The sequence below is a fragment of the Bos mutus genome, chromosome 17 (assembly GCF_027580195.1).
Source record: "Bos mutus isolate GX-2022 chromosome 17, NWIPB_WYAK_1.1, whole genome shotgun sequence".
Lineage (NCBI taxonomy): Eukaryota > Metazoa > Chordata > Mammalia > Artiodactyla > Bovidae > Bos > Bos mutus.
The window spans coordinates 35,579,142-35,598,036 of NC_091633.1; the positions used below are offsets into that span (position 1 = coordinate 35,579,142).

Consider the following 18,895-nt stretch of genomic DNA (forward strand, 5'->3'; position numbering starts at 1 on the left):
CACAGTCTCTAGAAACATTAATCTCATTTTCTGGTTCAGAATCAGGTAGAAGATATATGCCAGGTAAAACAGCATGGGGGTTTGGTGTAATCTCTAGGGACCTACTTTCACAAATGCAAGTAATTCCATCTTGGCACTGGGTCCAAATTTCCCCAGGAAAATATGATTGTCTTAACTGCTTTCTGAGAGAGCTATCAGTCTGCACGGACTGATCTTTCTCCCAGAAAGTTTATGAACATTGGGCTCTTGTGGCAAAATCAGGCTCAATGTACACGAAGTATATTCTTTCTTCTTTTTGAGCACAGAGCTACTTTACTTTTCTCAGACTTCTTTATGTTGACACTAATTATGTATTTTGCTAAGCAGGCAAAAACACTCTCTGATACCACAAGTCCTACTCTTAAAAAATTTCCTACACAGTCCTTCACATGTGGTCTCTCTAGTGCTTGAGGAAAATGATTCTAAGATTATTTGCGGTGTGGAGATATCCACCCCCTCCCCTTCAATTTCTACATTTACCAGAAGATAAGATCCCTTTTATAGGTGAGGGTGCAATATGAATTAACTATACAAATGTTGAAGCTTACTCATAATTGCTGTATTTTATCTCATGACCGGGCCAAGTAACACACAGTTCACCGACTGGATCAAGGACATTCAGTAGCATTGTCTTATATGATATTATGGGCTTCCGAGAGACCAATCCTGGATCACCAGATGATTGCATGAAACAGAGCCCCCTGTAAACCCCCAACTGAACTGGATTGCAGTAGAAATGAGAAATCAGCATGATAAATAAAGTTACATATTGGTTAAACTACTAGAATAACAGAGAAACCACACAGTCAGTGACTTACTGCTGCTGCTGCTGCTAAGTCGCTTCAGTCGTGTCCAACTCTGTGTGACCCCATAGACAGCAGCCCACCAGGCTTCCCCATCCCTGGGATTCTCCAGGCAAGAACACTGGAGTGGGTTGCCATTTCCTTCTCCAATTCATGAAAGCAAAAAGTGAAAGTGAAGTCGCTCAGTCGTGTCTGACTCTAGCGACCCCATGGACTGCAGCCTCCCAGGCTCCTCCATCCATGGGATTTTCTAGGCCAAAGTACTGGAGTGGGGTGCCATTGCCTTCTCCGTCAGTGACTTAAGTAAGATATAAATCCTGATATGTAATCATAAAGTGGTATCGTGGCTTAATAGTGTGGCTACAGATTAAGCTATTTTAACACAGAACCAAATACCTTGGCTAAAACAAAATATTAGACTTGTAGGAAGCCAGATAATGACTGAGGAACTTGTTCTCATTGCATACCCAATGCATTTGTTTCTTATTCCTGCTGTAACATATTAAGCAACCTAAATTTATTTTCTTACATTTCTGAAGGTCAGAAACCAAAACTAAGTTTTACTAAGGTGCCAGCAGGGTTGGTTCATTTTGGAGACTCTAGGGGAAACTCCACATCCTTGGAATTTCTAGCTTCCTAGGTTACCTACACTCCTTGGTCTATTACTAATTCTTCAAATCACTCCAACTTCTTGCTTCTGTCATCACATCTCCTAATTTCTTCTCTGATTTTCTTGCTACTCCTATATGGGGACCCAGATAATAACACTTAGAGCCTACCAGAATCATCTATACTTGTGAACTTTATCATCTTACACTTAGAGCCTACCAAAATCATCTATACTTGAGAACCTTAATCATCTATGCAGGTTGCCTTTGCCATATCAAGTGGCATTGTCATGTTCCAAGGATTAGGATGTGAATAGCTTCTGTGAGGACACTTTCAGCCCCCCATTCTCAAGCACCTTCTATTTTTATTATTCTGCTAACTTCAAAGCATAACTTTCTTTCTCAGAATTAAAAATAGATCCTCCAGCTACCACCATCAGACCCATATTCCAAAAAAAAAAAGAAAGAAAGAAACAGGAAAAAAGGAAGGGAAGGCACATATCTTTTCTCTTATGATTGCAATTCAGGTATTAAATGCATTAGTTAAGCTCACACTCTATTGGCCAAAACTTTGTTACAGGGAAACATTTAGCTTCAAAGGGAAGTGGAAAGATAGGTTTGGCAGGTTGCCTTAGGTTTGCTAAAAGTGATTTTTTATTATTAAAGAAAACTAAAGAGAGTTATTTGGTAGATAGCAACTCACATATAGTGACAAAATTAATTTGTTTATCTATGGTTTTGAGCAATTAAATATAAGATTTTTGGCTTTGAGTAGTTGATATAGAAAGAGAAATATTATACCAAGAAAAACCATTTTGGGGGGTCATTCTCCTTTATTCATATACTACTGAGTACCTGCCATGGTTTTTAGCAGAATTAAGTACTGAACTCTGAGAATAAAGATGAAATTCTTTGCAATTACTTGTAATTTCTAAATTTATTTGATATTTTCTTGATGATGTCCACATTAATCATATCCACTAACTTCCAGAATTGTTACAAATGAGGATCATGGGACACTTGCCTTTAACTAATACAATCTTTCATGCTTTAAAATTATTTTTATAAGATAAAAGATCCTGATGGAACTTAATAAGAGCTAAGTCCTCTGCCTTAGATAAATAAAATACACAACAGTTATCAAATACTGAAAATCAGCAGCAGACGACTGTGATCCCTGAAATAAGACAAAAAAAAAAGATGAGCTATATAATGCCTTGGGCTTTCCAGGTGATGCTAGCGGTAAAGAACCCACCTGTCAATGCAGGACACATAAGAGATGTGGGTTTAATCCCTGGGTTGGGAAGTTTCCTGGAGAAGGGCATGGCAACCCCCTCCAGTATGCTTACCTGGAGAATCACATAGGCAGTGGAGCCTGGGAGGCTACAGTCCACAGAGTCACATAGAGTCAGATATGACTGATGTGACTTGGCACATGTGTAATGCCTCAATATCCAGTAGAAATCATTCTTTAATGAAGAAAAAATGAAAATGTCTTTAAACAAAATGGCTGAGAAAAAGTATCAGGAACAGATTTGAATTTCACATGGCTAAATAATGTTTAGTAGATTAAACATTAAGAAAAGTTTAGAAAGAAAACTAAAGGAAAGTTCAGAAATTTGGATTTAAGTGAAAGAATGAGGGGATTAGGAAGGATAAATGTAAAAGTCTGTTTTTCTTTTAATTTTTGAAAGACATTTGACTATTTAGAGCAAAAATAATACAATGTATTGTGAAGTTTATTACATATGTAGAAATAAAATGTTTGACAATGTTACCACAATGAATGGAAAGGAGAGAGATCAATGTACACTGTGTTAAAGTTCTTATATTTTATGTGAAGTGGTAAAATATGTGAATATACATAGTAATACATTAAAGCTGTATGTTGAGAGCAGACGTTTCAGTTACACCTTAAAAATCAAAAAAGAGCTACAGTTGAGAAGTTTTTGGTGGTTGTTGTTTAGTCACTAATCATGTCTGACTCTGCAATCCCATGGACTGTAGCCCACCAGCCTCCTCTGTCTAGAGGATTTCTCAGGCAAGAATACTGAACTGGGATGCCATTTCCTTCTCCAGGGGATCTTCCCAACTGAAGGATCAAACCCTCAACTCCTGCAGCTCTTTCATTACAGGCAGATTCTTTACCACTGAGCCATCAGGAAAATCCAGAATAAGTTAATAAATAATTTTGAGATAAAAAACAAAAATCTAAAAGATATGAACTCCAACAGAAGGCAGAATATAAGAAAATCATGAAAAAAAAAGAGCTGATTCAACCATTTGAAAACATATAGTATGAGAGAACAGTTAAATTCAGTGAGAATTATCCCAGGATAGAGATGTTGACTTTCTCCCAAAGCTATAAACTTCAAAAACTCTTTCACTTAAAGGAAACAAAATGAGAAATTAGGGAGGGACCTGATTCTTCAGATATTACGTGTTCTTAAAGCTTTCAGACTTTCTTTAGACTTTATGTCACAAGGGTATAAGAATTTAATTTTGGATATTAATTACTTTGGACTAATTTCTTTGAAACTTCAATCTTTGAAGTATTACTTCTCTCTGGGAATTTAATAATTAGATTATATATTAAAATTTGAACATCTCTATGTTCTTACTATTGCATAATTGGAATATCTTGATATCATGATTTAATCTAATTGCAGAAGCTCTGAAGAGCCCTATTGAACAGAATAACTAGACATAATGTAGCATGTGAAATAGAGAAAAATCTTCAGGCTTTGGAATTAATGGCTTAATGTACTGTCCTGCCATGTTCAGCTACTTCAATTATGTCTGACTGTTTGTGACCCCATGGACTGTAGCCCACCAGGCTCCTCTGTCCATGGGGTTTTTCAGACAAGAGTACTGGAGTAGGTTGCCATGCCCTCCTCCAGGGGATTTCCCTGACCCAGAGATCTAACTCAACTCTCCTACATCTCCCACATGGCAGGCAAATTCTTTACTACTGAGCTACCAGGAGAAGCCCAATGTACAGTCCTACTATATTTCAAAGCCTTCTGGAAGAAAATGTATAGCACCCACGAGTAGTTCTCAGGGATGCTACAAAAAGGCAGCAATGGTAGTTAGGCTAGTGAGTAAGTGATAGTTGCTCAGTTGTGTCTGACTCTTTGCAACCCCATAGACTGTAGCCTGCCAGGTTCCTCTGTCAATGGAATTCTCCAGGCAAGAATACTGAAGGACATCCTTAGGTATGAGCGTCCCCAAGAACCACTCTGAGAATAAAACTTAGTTCAGATAGTTGATCTGGGAAATGACCCCAGAAATCACAAGTTAAAGATTAGGAAAAATAAGGTAGAGGAAAGCAAAACAGCACCAAAAAATGCTCAATTCCAGTGCCATAGGAATTGAGAAATCAGGAACCACTAAGGAGCTGGAAGCTGGGCTTCCTACTCATCAACACTTGTTCCCCACTGGTTAAGGACTGTACCTGGGGACATTTCATGCCTGGTACGCCTGGGATGCACTGAGTGTGGTTGATAAAGCTTCTTGTGTCACGTAAAGACCTAACTAAAGAGAGTGGAAGAAAGACCCCTACATGACCAGCTGTCAGGGGATGTCCACCACACCTGAGAAGGGGGAGTGAGGTTTGGAGCCATCATCAAAATTAAGGGGAAGACTGACTTCATGTATGTCTGATCTCAACCCTTGAAGAAACAGCCACTCCCTATAGGTTTATTTTCAAGTCAAAATTAGGAGAACAAAGCTGGAAACTCTGAAGAAGGATACACACCCCTGTATCACATGTCTCTGGGGAATCAAATTGTTGCAGCAGTAGTTCTCCAACTAGCATCAGGAGGATTTGTTGACACAGGTCCTCCTACCCTATGACCAGGGCATTCAGTAGTATGAGTGCACCCTGAGAATGTGCATTTAAAAAAATTATATTAATAAACTTATTTACAAAATAAAAATAGACTCACAGACAAAAAAAAAACAAAACAAAACAAAACATATGGGTACCAAAGAGGAAAGGGGGGAGAGAGATAAATTAGGAGTTTAAGATTAACTGATGCACACTAGTGTTAAGTGTTAGTTGCTCAGTCATGTCTGACTCTGCAACTTCATGGACTGTAACCCTCCAGGCTCCTCTGTCTTTGGAATTCTCCTGGCAAGAATACTGGAGTGGCTAGTCATTCCTTTTGCCAAGGGATCTTCCCAACCCAGGGATGGAACCATGCTCTCCTGCATTGCAGGCAGATTCTTTACCATCTGAACCACCGGATGCACACTACTCTGTATAAAATAGATAAATATCAATGTCCTATTGTATAGCATGTGGAACTATATTTAATATCTGGAAATAACCTGTAATGGGAAAACATTTTTAAGAGAATATATATATTCTTTAACGAATCTGCCTATAATGCGGGAGGCATCGGTTTGACCCTTGGGTTGGGAAGATCCGCTGGATAAGGGAAAAGCTACCCACTTCAGTATTCTGGCCTAGAGAATCCCATGGACTGTATAGTTCATGGGATTGCAAAGAGTCGAAAATGGCTGAGTAACTTTCAGTTTCACTTTCACATGTATTATGTATAACTAAATCACTTTGATATCAGAGAAGGCAATGGCACCCCACTCCAGTACTCTTGCTTGGAAAATCCCATGGATGGAGGAGCCTGTTAGGCTGCTATCCATGGGGTCGCTAAGAGTCGGACAAGACTGAGTGACTTCACTTTCACTCTTCACTTTCATGCACTGGAGAAGGAAATGGCAACCGACTCCAGTATTCTTGCCTGGAGAATCCCAGGGATGGGGGAGTCTGGTGGGCTGCCATCTATGGGGTCGCACAGAGTCGGACATGACTGAAGTGACTTAGCAATAGCAAATCACTTTGCTATACACCTGAAACTAACACAAACATGTAAATTAACTACATTTAAGTAAAAAAAAAAAATAATATTAAAAATAAAATAAGTTGTTTGTGCCGCTTGCCCAGGAACCATAGTTAGAGAATAACTGAGCTGGTGTAACTCTCAAAACCTCTCTCTCATCATCCTCTGATAACTCACAATGGGAAGAAGAGAGAAGAACTTGGCCTTTTGCTCCCTGCTTACTCGACCTTGCTTCCCTGGTGGCTCAGAAGTTAAAGCGTCTGCCTGCAATGCAGGAGATCTGGGTTCGATCCCTAGGTTGAGAAGCTCCCCTGGAGAAGGAAATGGCAACCCACTCCAGTATTCTTGCCTGGAGAATCCCTTGGAGAAAAGAGCCTAGTAGGCTACAGTCCACGGGGTCCCAAAGAGTTGGACACGACTGAGCAACTTCACTTTACCGGACCTTACTACTCACAGGAAGGTTTTATTCCCATCTTTCCTTTGTCCTTGCTAAAAACTTATCTGGGAAGCTTCCCTGAGACTGGGTGAGGAAATTCAATTTCATAATACAAGAAAAAGCAGGCCGCTGTTGCTCCAGACTTAAGCTGCTTTATCTACAAAGCTTTACCAGTAATGAAGGTGATGCTTTGATATCTATACAACTAACTCCAAGTGTTGTTTCCAAACTCTGAAGGAGAAAAATAGGGGTGTTCTACATAAACATTCTATAAAGCCAGCAGTTTTTTGCAGAAGTTTTTGACATGAGTAGGAAAATATCCACTTGATATTATGTCTGAGGTCTTCAACAATAAACAAGAAAGAAATAACTGCATACATATGGGTCTATTTTGAATATGGACGAGCTTTCTGCCCAGAGGGTAGTGTAAACACCAAATGACATTTAAAATTTCATACATTCTGTATCCTAAGCTGAAGATCTAAAGACGATTCTCTTTATGTAAAAAGAAAAAGAAAAGCATGAAATGAATTTCACTGGTAGAGTCAAGCTCCTTTGATTTATACATAATGTTTCTTCTGGCAAGGACACAGAAGCACTCTCATATTTCAATAATCTAATTTTGTATTGTTTGAAAAGAAAAAGGGCTATTGATAGACTTTTATTTAGCCTGCACCCTGGGATATTTAAATAGACTTTGCACTTCAAAAACACTCTTTAACAAATTCCAATGACTTGTGGTATTTGCAGAGGTTTTTATGGTAATCAATAATATATTTTATTTTTATTACTAATTGACAAACTGTTAAGATATGCTAAATTTCCTATGGAAACCTGATTTTCTAAAGTTCTTTTTAACCTTTTCTAAAAGGTGGATGGAAAATGCAAAATGAGTTAAACTAGTTTCAGAGATTTATTGGGTCCATAAAAGTGCTATTTGTCTAACTAATTTGCATTTTCTTGCATGTTCATTGTATTTTCCAGTGTCACAGTTCCTTCTCAACAGTTCCTTTGTTATCGGCTTTTAACTGTTCTGAGTGACCTCAATTTTAGTATATTTACTTATACACAAATCATACCTTTAAAGTTATTATGCCAAATATAAATATAAAATAAAGAAAAGGGAAACATCAAGAAAAGAGACAAATCACATTTTAGCAAATCACTTGCAGGCTGTTATTTTTAACTAGTCTTATCATTTCTAAATATTTAGTTATAAAGTGTTATTATTCTATTATTTTTTTGCATAATATGTTGACATACCAGCATACTTTGTGATAAACAGGACTAGTTACTTACTCAGTATTTATTCTCACCTTCCTTCTTTCCTTCCTTCCTTTTAAATAATTAACACTTCATTGTTGTGAATGACAAAACCCCAATGTCAAAGAAACATCTTTTGCAATCTCTATATTTAGAGAGCCAATGCAGTTATTGTTGGTACTCTCTTTAAAGTTCCTTTAAAAATAGGCTCTTGGTATCAGGCACTATTTTCCTTCCTCTTGCTTCCTTTTTGCTTCTTGAAATGTGAAATTGATGACTAGGATTTTCACCTCCACTTGGAAACATTGAGAAGGGCAACACCATGCTAAGCTCAGGTAGGGGAAGCATAGCATGGTGACAGCGCTGTGGAATTGCCCTCCTGAACCACCTCATCTGGACTTCTTTTATGCATAAGAAAACCACATTGGTATCTCCCTCGAGCCTCTGTTATTTGGTGTGTCTGTTACAGCTGCTGAAGATAATCTATTACCAATACATGCATAAGACATTTTCTACCCAGCATTTTTACTTATTCAAATAAGCTTAAATATGAAAAAATGATTCTTGAAATATACCTATTGGCTTCCCTAGTTGATAGAAAATGCAGTAGAACAAGGGAGTTTTCTTCTTCTTAGTCAGTTGTGGTTGAATTTGATGAAATAATGGTAGTCTACACTTCATTTTTTTCCCCTCTCAGCTAAGGCCAGAACTGGAAAGTTAGATCTAAACATCTGGTTGTCTAAACATCTATCACATTTTAATGGTCCATATACTCCTTTATATATGCTTGACCTAAAGAAGTGTATTTTTAATAGACAGAAATTGCCAGATACCTTAAAAAGATGTTCTGAGTGAAGGTTTTACATTTCTTTCTCTTGTGTGCCCTGTACTAGTAGTATTTGACCAAGGTGGATATCCCAGTTAATTTTTCAATTTGTTTCTCTTTTCTCATGTTCTCACCTATTTTCTTACCTATCACTTCCTTACCTTATCATTTATTCTGCGGTCCATCACTATAATCATTCTTTAACAACTTACTTAAATTTCTAGTACCTATCTCTCTCCCACCTACTCACCTGACAAAGTAAAATGTTGGTTAAATCCAAATCTCTTCTCTCTATGATTGCAAATGTACAACCAACCACAGCAGAAGAAAAACATATCAACATTTATCATCTCAAGGATACCCAAAGGTCTGAACAACATTCCAACTGCATACTGCTATTTTCATGGTCCTTCCTACATACCTCTCTTCTCCTCAAAGCACTAAAGCTCTCAACTCTGCATCCTCAATAGCTGGTATTCCTCATGTCATGAAATAATCCAAGCAATGCAAAGAAAATTTTCTCATGCTCCCTCCCTGAGCATCTTTCCCAGTGTCTTCCTCCTGGTTTAAAGAGATTAACTGCCAATATTTCAAAGAACAACTCTTCTGTTTGTGTACTAGATTATATCAACTTTTAAATATTTGATTACTACAATTTTCCTCTTTTTCTCTGATATAAGCTACTTTTAATTTTTATTGGATTACTTACATCAACATAAAAGATAATCACATCTGCAATTTTTTAATAAAATTCCTTCTCCTAATCCTACATCACTCTCCAGTCAAGGCACAGTTTTCTCTCTGTTCCCTTTCAATCTATATAATATCATTGCTTCTCTTTGCAAACCCCATCCTTTCATGAAAACACTTATACTAAGAATTTTAAAGCAGGTTAAGTGTAGTAGGAGAAAATAGGAAACGACTAGTTTTAGTCCCAAGTTTAGGAATCTTTGTTCCCTGAAAAAGGAAAACCTTAGTGCTCAATCAAGGTAATCACTGCTAATATTGAATTTGTAATGCTAAGCCTAATAATGGCAGAAATTTCACAGTGTTTCTGAGACCTCATTATTCCTTTATTCTTGTATTCCATCTTCAGAAAAAAATCTGAGATCAGAGTAAATAGTTCATCCACAGGAGGGATGAAATCAGAATACTTCATTTCCCCAGAACCTCTCAGGGCACATTTTATGACACAAATGCCTGCAGTTTGGCTCAAAAACCTTCTTCCTGGGCTTCCCAGCTGGAGCATGGCAAATGAGTGAGTTATGTAAAAACCCTACATCAGATGTGAATGGGAAGCAGACACTTGAAAGAGCAGCCATTCAGAATAGTTCTCATGCTTTACATCACAATGACTTGAGAAGCTCATCAAAATGAAGATTTTAAATCAAACTTCTAGAGGATGCTGGTGAAACTCCAGTTCTATATTTTTGATACTTTTTCCTGTTATCCTGATGCACTTAGAACATGTACCATGCACTGCTCAACAAACTATCAAGAGTTCTTACACAGCTGCTACTTAGACTGGACAAACAAGGCCTGAAAGTAAGGATGCTCTAAATAAAAAAGATTATTTAGTGTTGTTGTCTAGTTGCTAAGACTTATCCGACTTTTTGGTAACCCCATGGACTGCATCCTGCCAGGCTCCTTTCTCCATGGGATTTTCCAGGCAAGAATACTGGCTTGGTTTGCCATTTCCTCCTCCAGGGGATCTTCCCAACCCAGGGATAGAACCCATGTCTCCTACATTGGCAGGTGGATTCTTTACCACTGAGCCACCAGGGAATGAATGGTTAGCCAAGAACAAAATTAGAGAATGTTTCTCCCTAATACATATATATATACATACATATATATATATACACATATATATATATATATATATATACACACTCAAAAAAAAAAGCACAATGCATCAGTCTTGACAATTCATCTACTAGCCTGTAAAAATTACAACGAAGAGGGAGGCAACAGCCAAACTTGCTACAACAACCATTTCACCATGGATGCAGCACCCACATAGCAAACAATTCCCCCACACACTTGTTTTCCCAAGACTGTGTGCCCTCCAGAATAGTTGCTATCTCTGAATATCCTACTCTAAACATCTGAGACCACTGGGAACAAGCATGCTTCATTTCCTTCATATTCTGTCTGCTTTCTTCACTGTTTTCCTTGAAAGTCCATTTCTAAGCCTTAACCCATGTCTAGTTGACAACTGGGTTTGCCCCAGAAACCAAGGTCTAAATCTGCTTCTGTGGAGTGCCAACAATAGTCAAACTATTGCCAGAGTCATTCCAAGTCTTTGATGAAAACCCACCAACCTCCAGCTTTAGAAAGATTTATTTAACATAAATCTTTAAGTTAAAGGGCCCAGAGATAAGAAAGGATGTTACAAACAAACAAACAAAAAACAAATGGAAAAAAGTTAGACCAAGTTAGAAACAAATGTGACCTCCCACAGACCCTGAGTCTTATTATACACTGATTTTATTTTATTTTATTTTTAAATTTTACAATATTGTATTGGTTTTGCCAAATATCAAAATGAATCCACCACAGGTATACATGTGTTCCCCATCCTTCACCCTCCTCCCTCCTCCCTCCCCATACCATCCCTCTGGGTCGTCCCAGTGCACTAGCCCCAAGCATCCAGTATCTTGCATCGGGCCTGGACTGGCTACTTGTTCCATATATGATATTATACATACTTCAATGCCATTCTCCCAAATCATCCCACCCTCTCCCTCTCCCAAAGAGTCCAAAAGACTGTTCTATACATCAGTGTCTCTTTTGCTGTCTCGTGTACAGGGTTATTGTTACCATTTTTCTAAATTCCAGATATATGCGTTAGTATGCTGTATTGGTATTTTTCTTTCTGGCTTACTTCACTCTGTATAATAGGCTCCAGTTTCATCCACCTCATTAGAACTGATTCAAATGTATTCGTTTTAATGGCTGAGTAATACTCCATTGTGTCTATGTACCACAGCTTTCTTATCCATTCATCTGCTGATGGACATCTAGGTTGCTTCCATGTCCTGGCTATTATAAACAGTGCTGCGATGAACATTGGGATACACTTGTCTCTTTCAATTCTGGTTTCCTCAGTGTGTATGCCCAGCAGTGGGATTGCTGGATCATAAGGCAGTTCTAGTTCCAGTTTTTTAAGGAATCTCCACACTGTTCTCCATAGTGGCTGTACTAGTTTGCATTCCCACCAACAGTGTAAGAGGGTTCCCTTTGCTCCACACCATCTCCAGCATTTATTGCTTGTAGACTTTTGGATCGCAACCATTCTGACTGGTGTGAAATGGTACCTCATAGTGGTTTTGATTTGCATTTCTCTGATAATGAGTGATGTTGAGCATCTTTTCATGTGTTTGTTAGCCATCTGTATGTCTTCTTTGGAGAAATGTCTACTTAGTTCTTTGGCCCATTTTTAGATTGGGTCATTTATTTTTCTGGAATTGAGCTGTAGGAGTTGCTTGTATATTTTTGAGATTAGTTGTTTGTCAGTTGCTTCATTTGCTATTATTTTCTCCCATTCTGAAGGCTGTCTTTTCACCTTGCTTATAGTTTCCTTTGTTGTGCAGAAGCTTTTAAGTTTACTTAGGTCCCATTTGTTTATTTTTGCTTTTATTACCAATATTCTGGGAGGTGGGTCATAGAGGATCCTGCTGTGATGTATGTCGGAGAGTGTTTTGCCTATGTTCTCCTCTAGGAGTTGTATAGTTTCTGGTCTTACGTTTAGATCTTTAACCCATTTTGAGTTTATTCTTGTGTATGGTGTTAGAAAGTGCTCTAGTTTCATTCTTTTACAAATGGTTGACCAGTTTTCCCAGCACCACTTGTTAAAGAGATTGCGACCCCATGAATCGCAGCATGCCAGGCCTCCCTGTCCAACACCAACTCCCAGAGTTCACTCAGACTTACTTCCATCGAGTCAGTGATGCCATCCAGCCATCTCATCCTCTGTCGTCCCCTTCTCCTCCTGCCCCCAATCCCTCCCAGCATCAGAGTCTTTTCCAATGAGTCAACTCTTCGCAGGAGGTGGCCAAAGTACTGGAGTTTCAGCTTTAGCATCATTCCTTCCAAAGAAATCCCAGGGCTTATCTCCTTCAGAATGGACTGGTTGGATCTCCTTGCAGTCCAAGGGAGTCTCAAGAGTCTTCTCCAACACCACAGTTCAAAAGAATCAATTCTTCGGTGCTCAGCCTTCTTCACAGTCCAACTCTCACATCCATACATGACTACTGGAAAAACCATAGCCTTGACTAGAAGGACCTTTGTTGGCAAAGTAATGTCTCTGCTTTTCAATATGCTATCTAGGTTGGTCATAACTGTCCTTCCAAGGAGTAAGTGTCTTTTAATTTCATGGCTGCAATCACCATCTGCAGTGATTTTGGAGCCCCCCAAAATAAAGTCCGACACTGTTTCCACTGTTTCCCCATCTATTTCCCATAAAGTGATGGGACCAGATGCCATGATCTTCGTTTTCTGAATGTTGAGCTTTAAGCCAACTTTTTCAACTCTCCTCTTTCACTTTCATCAAGAGGCTTTCGAGTTTCTCTTCACTTTCTGCCATAAGGGTGGTGTCATCTACATATCTGAGGTATTGATATTTCTCCCGGCAATCTTGATTCCAGCTTGTGTTTCTTCCAGTCCAGTGTTTCTCATGATGTACTCTGCATATAAGTTAAATAAACAGGGTGACAATATACAGCCTTGACGTACTCCTTTTCCTATTTGGAACCAGTTTGTTGTTCCATGTCCAGTTCTAACTGTTGCTTCCTGACCTGCATACAGATTTCTCAAGAGGCAGGTCAGGTGGTGTGGCATTCCCATCTCTTTCAGAATTTTCCACAGTTTATTGTGAGCCACAGAGTCAAAGGCTTTGGCATAGTCAATAAAGCAGAAATAGATGTTTTTCTGGAACTCTCTTGCTTTTTCGATGATCCAGTGGATGTTGGCAATTTGATCTCTGGTTCCTCTGCCTTTCCCAAACCAGCTTGAACATCAGGAAGTTCACGGTTCACATATTGCTGAAGCTTGGCTTGGAGAATTTTGAGCATGACTTTACTAGCCTGTGAGATGAGTGCACTTGTGCGGTAGTTTGAGCATTCTTTGGCATTGCCTTTCTAATGCAAATGTTTTCTCATCATTCACCGCAGTCTTCCTTCTTTTGTCTTTACTCTTTAAAATTAAATTCCTTCATTAGGTGGGCAGGAAGTTGATCTATGATCTTAGTTCCCACTTTTCCGTTCTTTGGCCACTGAATACAGCCTGTGTTTTCTCAATCTCAGGTTTGGTTTCATTATTTTCTGCTTTAGCAGACCAGAATATAAACCCTCCCCTACCAAGGCAGCAGGAGTGAGGTCTATAGGAATTTGGTAACAAAACCATAAGCTCTCTAACCTTTTCAAACATTTTTTTCCCAATATTTTCTTGATTTCTAGGACATATTTTTCCTACATAGGGTGTTCATTCTAAGTCTTTGTTTCTCCAATTGTTAGCCTCAGCTCCAAGGCTCAGTTCTCTGACTTCAAATCCAACTATACTTATTCTAAAATGACTTCATCAAGCTCCAATTTAAGACTTTAAATCCAGTCTATGCACACTGATATTATCGAAATATTCAACTTTGTGCTGTCATTCTGATCTTCGGACTTACATACTAAACTGCATACTTGACTTCTATCTGGATAATTGTATAGAAGTTAATGTGTTGAAACAAATAAACAAACAAACAAACAAAAAACATTAATCTTACTCAGTCTCCAAACATGCTTCTTCCCCATTGCAGTTGACGTTATGACCATAGATCTAAATGCTTCCTTCAAATTCCTTGGGTTCATTCTTTGTAAAGCTCTCTTTTTCTCATATTCACAAGCCATTCTTCAAATCTCCTTTCAAAATATATCCCCAATCTGGCCACTTTTTACCTCTTCATCATTAACATTCAATCTTAAGCCATGTTTATCTCTCCTCTAGACTACTAATTTTTTTTTTTTTAAACAGATCTCAGTGCTTCCAATCATTTTAAAACAAATCAGAACATGCCATTTCCAATAATAAATGCTTAATATAATAATACATTATATATGATAATATAATGATATTCTGGCTATAATAAGAATAGGAATCCAATTTCTTAATTATGTACAGAAATTCATGTGATCTGCCTGGAGGCTGTCTCTCCAATGTCATTCCTGCCAGTCTCCTCTTAATTCATACCAATCACACCAGCCGCCTTGCTGTTCCTACAGAAAGCCTAGTAAATTTCTGCCTCCTTTTTGTAAACTATAGAGTAAATTAATGTATATATCTGCATGGGAAATAATTAGTGTGTATTAATGAATCATATATGCAATTCTATATCATCAATTTAACTAAGTAAAATTTGAATTGTCATAAATAAAATAAAGCACTGATTATAAAATTGCTATCAGCCTACTTGGCCAATGCTCATAGCAATTAAATTGATTATTGAAATGATAAAACTCAGTTCAGTTCAGTTCAGTCACTCAGTTGTGTCTGACTCTTTGTGACCCTGTGGACTGCAGCGCGCCAGGCCTCCCTGTCTATCACCAACTCCTGGAGTTTACTCACACTCATGTCCATGGAGTCAGTGATGCCATCCAACTGTCTCATCCTCTGTGGCCCCCTTCTCCTCCTACCTTCAATCTTTCCCAGTATCAGGATCTTTTCCAATGAGTCAGTTCTTCCCATAGGTGGCCAAAGTACTGGCCTTTCTTAGTCATTTGGGATGATCTTTGAATATCTACTGAAGAAAAAACAATTAAAACAATCCCACATTTCTTACCATTCACTTGGAAGATGTGAGTCTGATAGATGTTTTCATAGCCCTCTGCATAGCAGGTGTAATTCCCCATGTGAGTTGTGGTGACTTTGGTTATATACAAGGACCCATCATCTCCAAAGTCCTATAGAAAAAAGGCAAAATTAAATAGAATTAGCTGTTTGTCCTTAAAATGTATTTTATCAGTTCACATTTTAAAAATGTATACTCAAGAATAAGTAAATTAATATATTTAAATTATGGAAATGACCACTGTTAGTGGTTGGTTAGTTCAATAAACTTGGAAGACTTGATGGGCTATAATTACTTATCTCAAATTAAGTTCTTTTAAAAAAGTATAACTTCTTGGTATTTATTTGAAATATATGAGCTTATATAAAATAACTGAATTTTTACATATTTTTCTAATTCAGCTTACATTTTAATTAATAAAGGCCTACAATGTTTTTTCTTATTTATAACTAAAACAAACAGCTGTTAACTACATGCTTCACAATTGCAATGTTTATACCCTTTAATTATATATTTACCCAGGAAAAAATATTAAAGCAGTGTGGTCTCAGAGATGGAATTTATAGCCATATGAATAGATCACGACTTTTTCAAGCCTCCTGGGAACAATCAGTACATTAGACATAAGTGACTGTGGCCTTTCAAATTTATGAGGAAATGTGCATAACCATTAAAAAAGAACAAATAATCTTGCATTTCTTGTCAAAATCAAATTCAAGAAACACCTCTGAAACAGTAAAGACGAAAAAAGCTTTGCTTTCATGAAGGCAATGAATATACTGGCAAAAATTATTCTCAATCAAAATTTTCAGAACGTTGGAATAGACAAGGGCTTTCACCAGCCCTCAGAGCATTTACTGGAAAAAGTGACTGCTTCTCAAAAAGAACAGTGAGGCTGATAGTTTCCCTCTCTTCACAGCTACATAGAAGCCTTGGACCACCAACTTTGTGATTTGACTAGCAGTGAAAACCATCATACCTCAGACCTCAGAGTGAGGAAGAACCTATTTAAAACTGCTCCAAGATCCCATCCTCAGAAAATCACCACAATCTAACCTATGTAGCAGTTCCCTGAATATTTCCATTTTAATGACCTTTTCTGTGAGCAAGACTTGGAGCTGAGTCTCTGTAAATAGTCCTGCACCTAAGGCTAGTTTTTGAAGAGAAACATCAGCATTTGTATAACATTACAGCTTCCTATGGCAGAGATATGCAATGGAGATAACAAGAACATCAAAACTGTTAAAAACGAAAACAGGAAGGTGTCCACAAAGGGGTTTGAAAATATCTGCATATTCCAGGAATCTAGAAGCCCACAGAAATGTGCAAGACTATGTGTACAACTAGAAAATGTAGACTTTCTTTACATTTTAGGAGTAAGAAAGAATACATAATTTCTCATCTCTGTCTAAGCTTGAGGCCCTACACAGGGAGAGCAAAGGCTTAGACAGATTTGTAATGCTTGCGTAAGTATTCATTGCATAATGTAAAATAGAAATAGAGCGCTGGATACTACATAATGATCAAGGGATTAGCCCAAGAAGATATAAAAATTACAAGTATATACACACCCAACATAGGAGCAACACAATATATAAGACAAATGCTAACAACTATTAAAGGGAGAACTGACAGTAGCACAATAATAGTGGGGACTTTATCACTCCTCTCATACAAATGGGTAGATCATTGAGACAGACAATTACTGAGGAAACACAAGAATTAAATGACACGTTATATCAGTTGGATCTAATTGATATCTGCTGCTGCTGCTGCTGCTAAGTCGCTTCAGTCGTGTCCGACTCTGTGCGACCCCATAGACGGCAGTCCACCAGGCTCCCCCATCCCTGGGATTCTCCAGGCAAGAACACTGGAGTGGGTTGCCATTTCCTTCTCCAATGCATGAAAGTGAAAAGTGAAAGTGAAGTCGCTCAGTCGTGTCCGACCCTCAGCGACCCCATGGACTGCAGCCTTCCAGGCTCCTTCGTCCATGGGATTTTCCAGGCAAGCATACTGGAGTGGTGTGCCATTGCCTTAGGATATTTTATCCAAAAAAAGAGTAGAATCATGCCTTGGTTAGTTTTAAAAAATTGAAATCATTTCAAGTAACTTTTGTGACCACAACACTATAAGATTAAATATCATCTACAGGAAAAAAAAATGTATAAAATACAAACACATGGAGGCTAAAGAATACATTTCTAAATAATCAACAATTCACTGAAGAAATCCAAATATATCTAGAAACAAAGGACAATGAAAACACAACTCAAAACCTATGGGATGCACTAAAAGCAGTGTTAAGAGGGAGTTTATAGCAATACAAGCCTATTTCAAGAAACAAGAGAAAACAAATAAACAACCTAATCTTACACATAAACCAACTAGAAAAAGAAGAAGAAGAAAAACAACAACAACAACAAAGAAAAAAACAAAATTAGAAGAAGAAAAGACGATATAAAGATCAGAGCAGGAATAAATGGAAATGAAATGAAGGAAAGTAGCAAAGATCAATAAATCTAAAAACTTGTTCTTTAAGAAGATAAACAAATGGACCAGCCATTAGCCAGACTCATCAATAACAAAAGAGAGAAGACTCAAATCAGTAAAAGTAGAAATGAAAAAGAAGTTATAACAGAAAATGCAAAATCAAAGAATCATGAGACTACTATGAGCAACTATGTGTCAAAAAATGGACGATATAAAGAAATGGACAAATTCTTAAAAAGCATAACTTTTCAAAACTAAAGTGGAAAGAAATAGAAAATATGAACAGATGATTCACAAGAATGGAAACAGAAACTATAATCAAAAAACTTCCGACAAACAAAAGCCAAGGGCCAGATGTCTTCACAGATTAATTCTATCAAATATTAAGCAAAGAACTAAAACCTGTCCTCAAACTCTTCCGAAAAATTGCAGAAGGAGGAACACTCCCAAACTCATTCTGTAAAACCGCTATCACCCTGATAACAAAACCAGTCAAAAATATTATAAAAAAAAGAATATTACAGGTCAATATCACTGATGAATATACATGCAAAAATCTTGAAAAAATACTAGCAAATAGAAAGCAACAATAAAAGGATCATACATCATGATCAAGCAGGCTTTAACCCAGGGATGCAAGAATTCCTCAATATACACAAACCAATCAGTGTGAAACACTGTATTAACAAATTGAAATATAAAAGCGTATGATTACCCCAAAAGATGCAGAGAC

The 18,895-nt window shown here is 37.7% G+C and overlaps 1 protein-coding gene across 3 annotated transcripts in view; it reads right to left on the reverse strand.

The window, feature by feature from the left end:
• FSTL5 (follistatin like 5) overlaps nucleotides 1–18,895 on the reverse strand; it is an 875,401-nt gene that overhangs the window by 200,223 nt on the left and 656,283 nt on the right. For all 3 annotated transcript variants that reach the window (XM_070385610.1, XM_070385609.1, XM_070385608.1), the window contains exon 7: nucleotides 15,664–15,784. In XM_070385610.1, coding sequence (XP_070241711.1) covers nucleotides 15,664–15,784 — 121 coding nt within the window. The remainder of the gene's footprint in view (nucleotides 1–15,663; nucleotides 15,785–18,895) is intronic.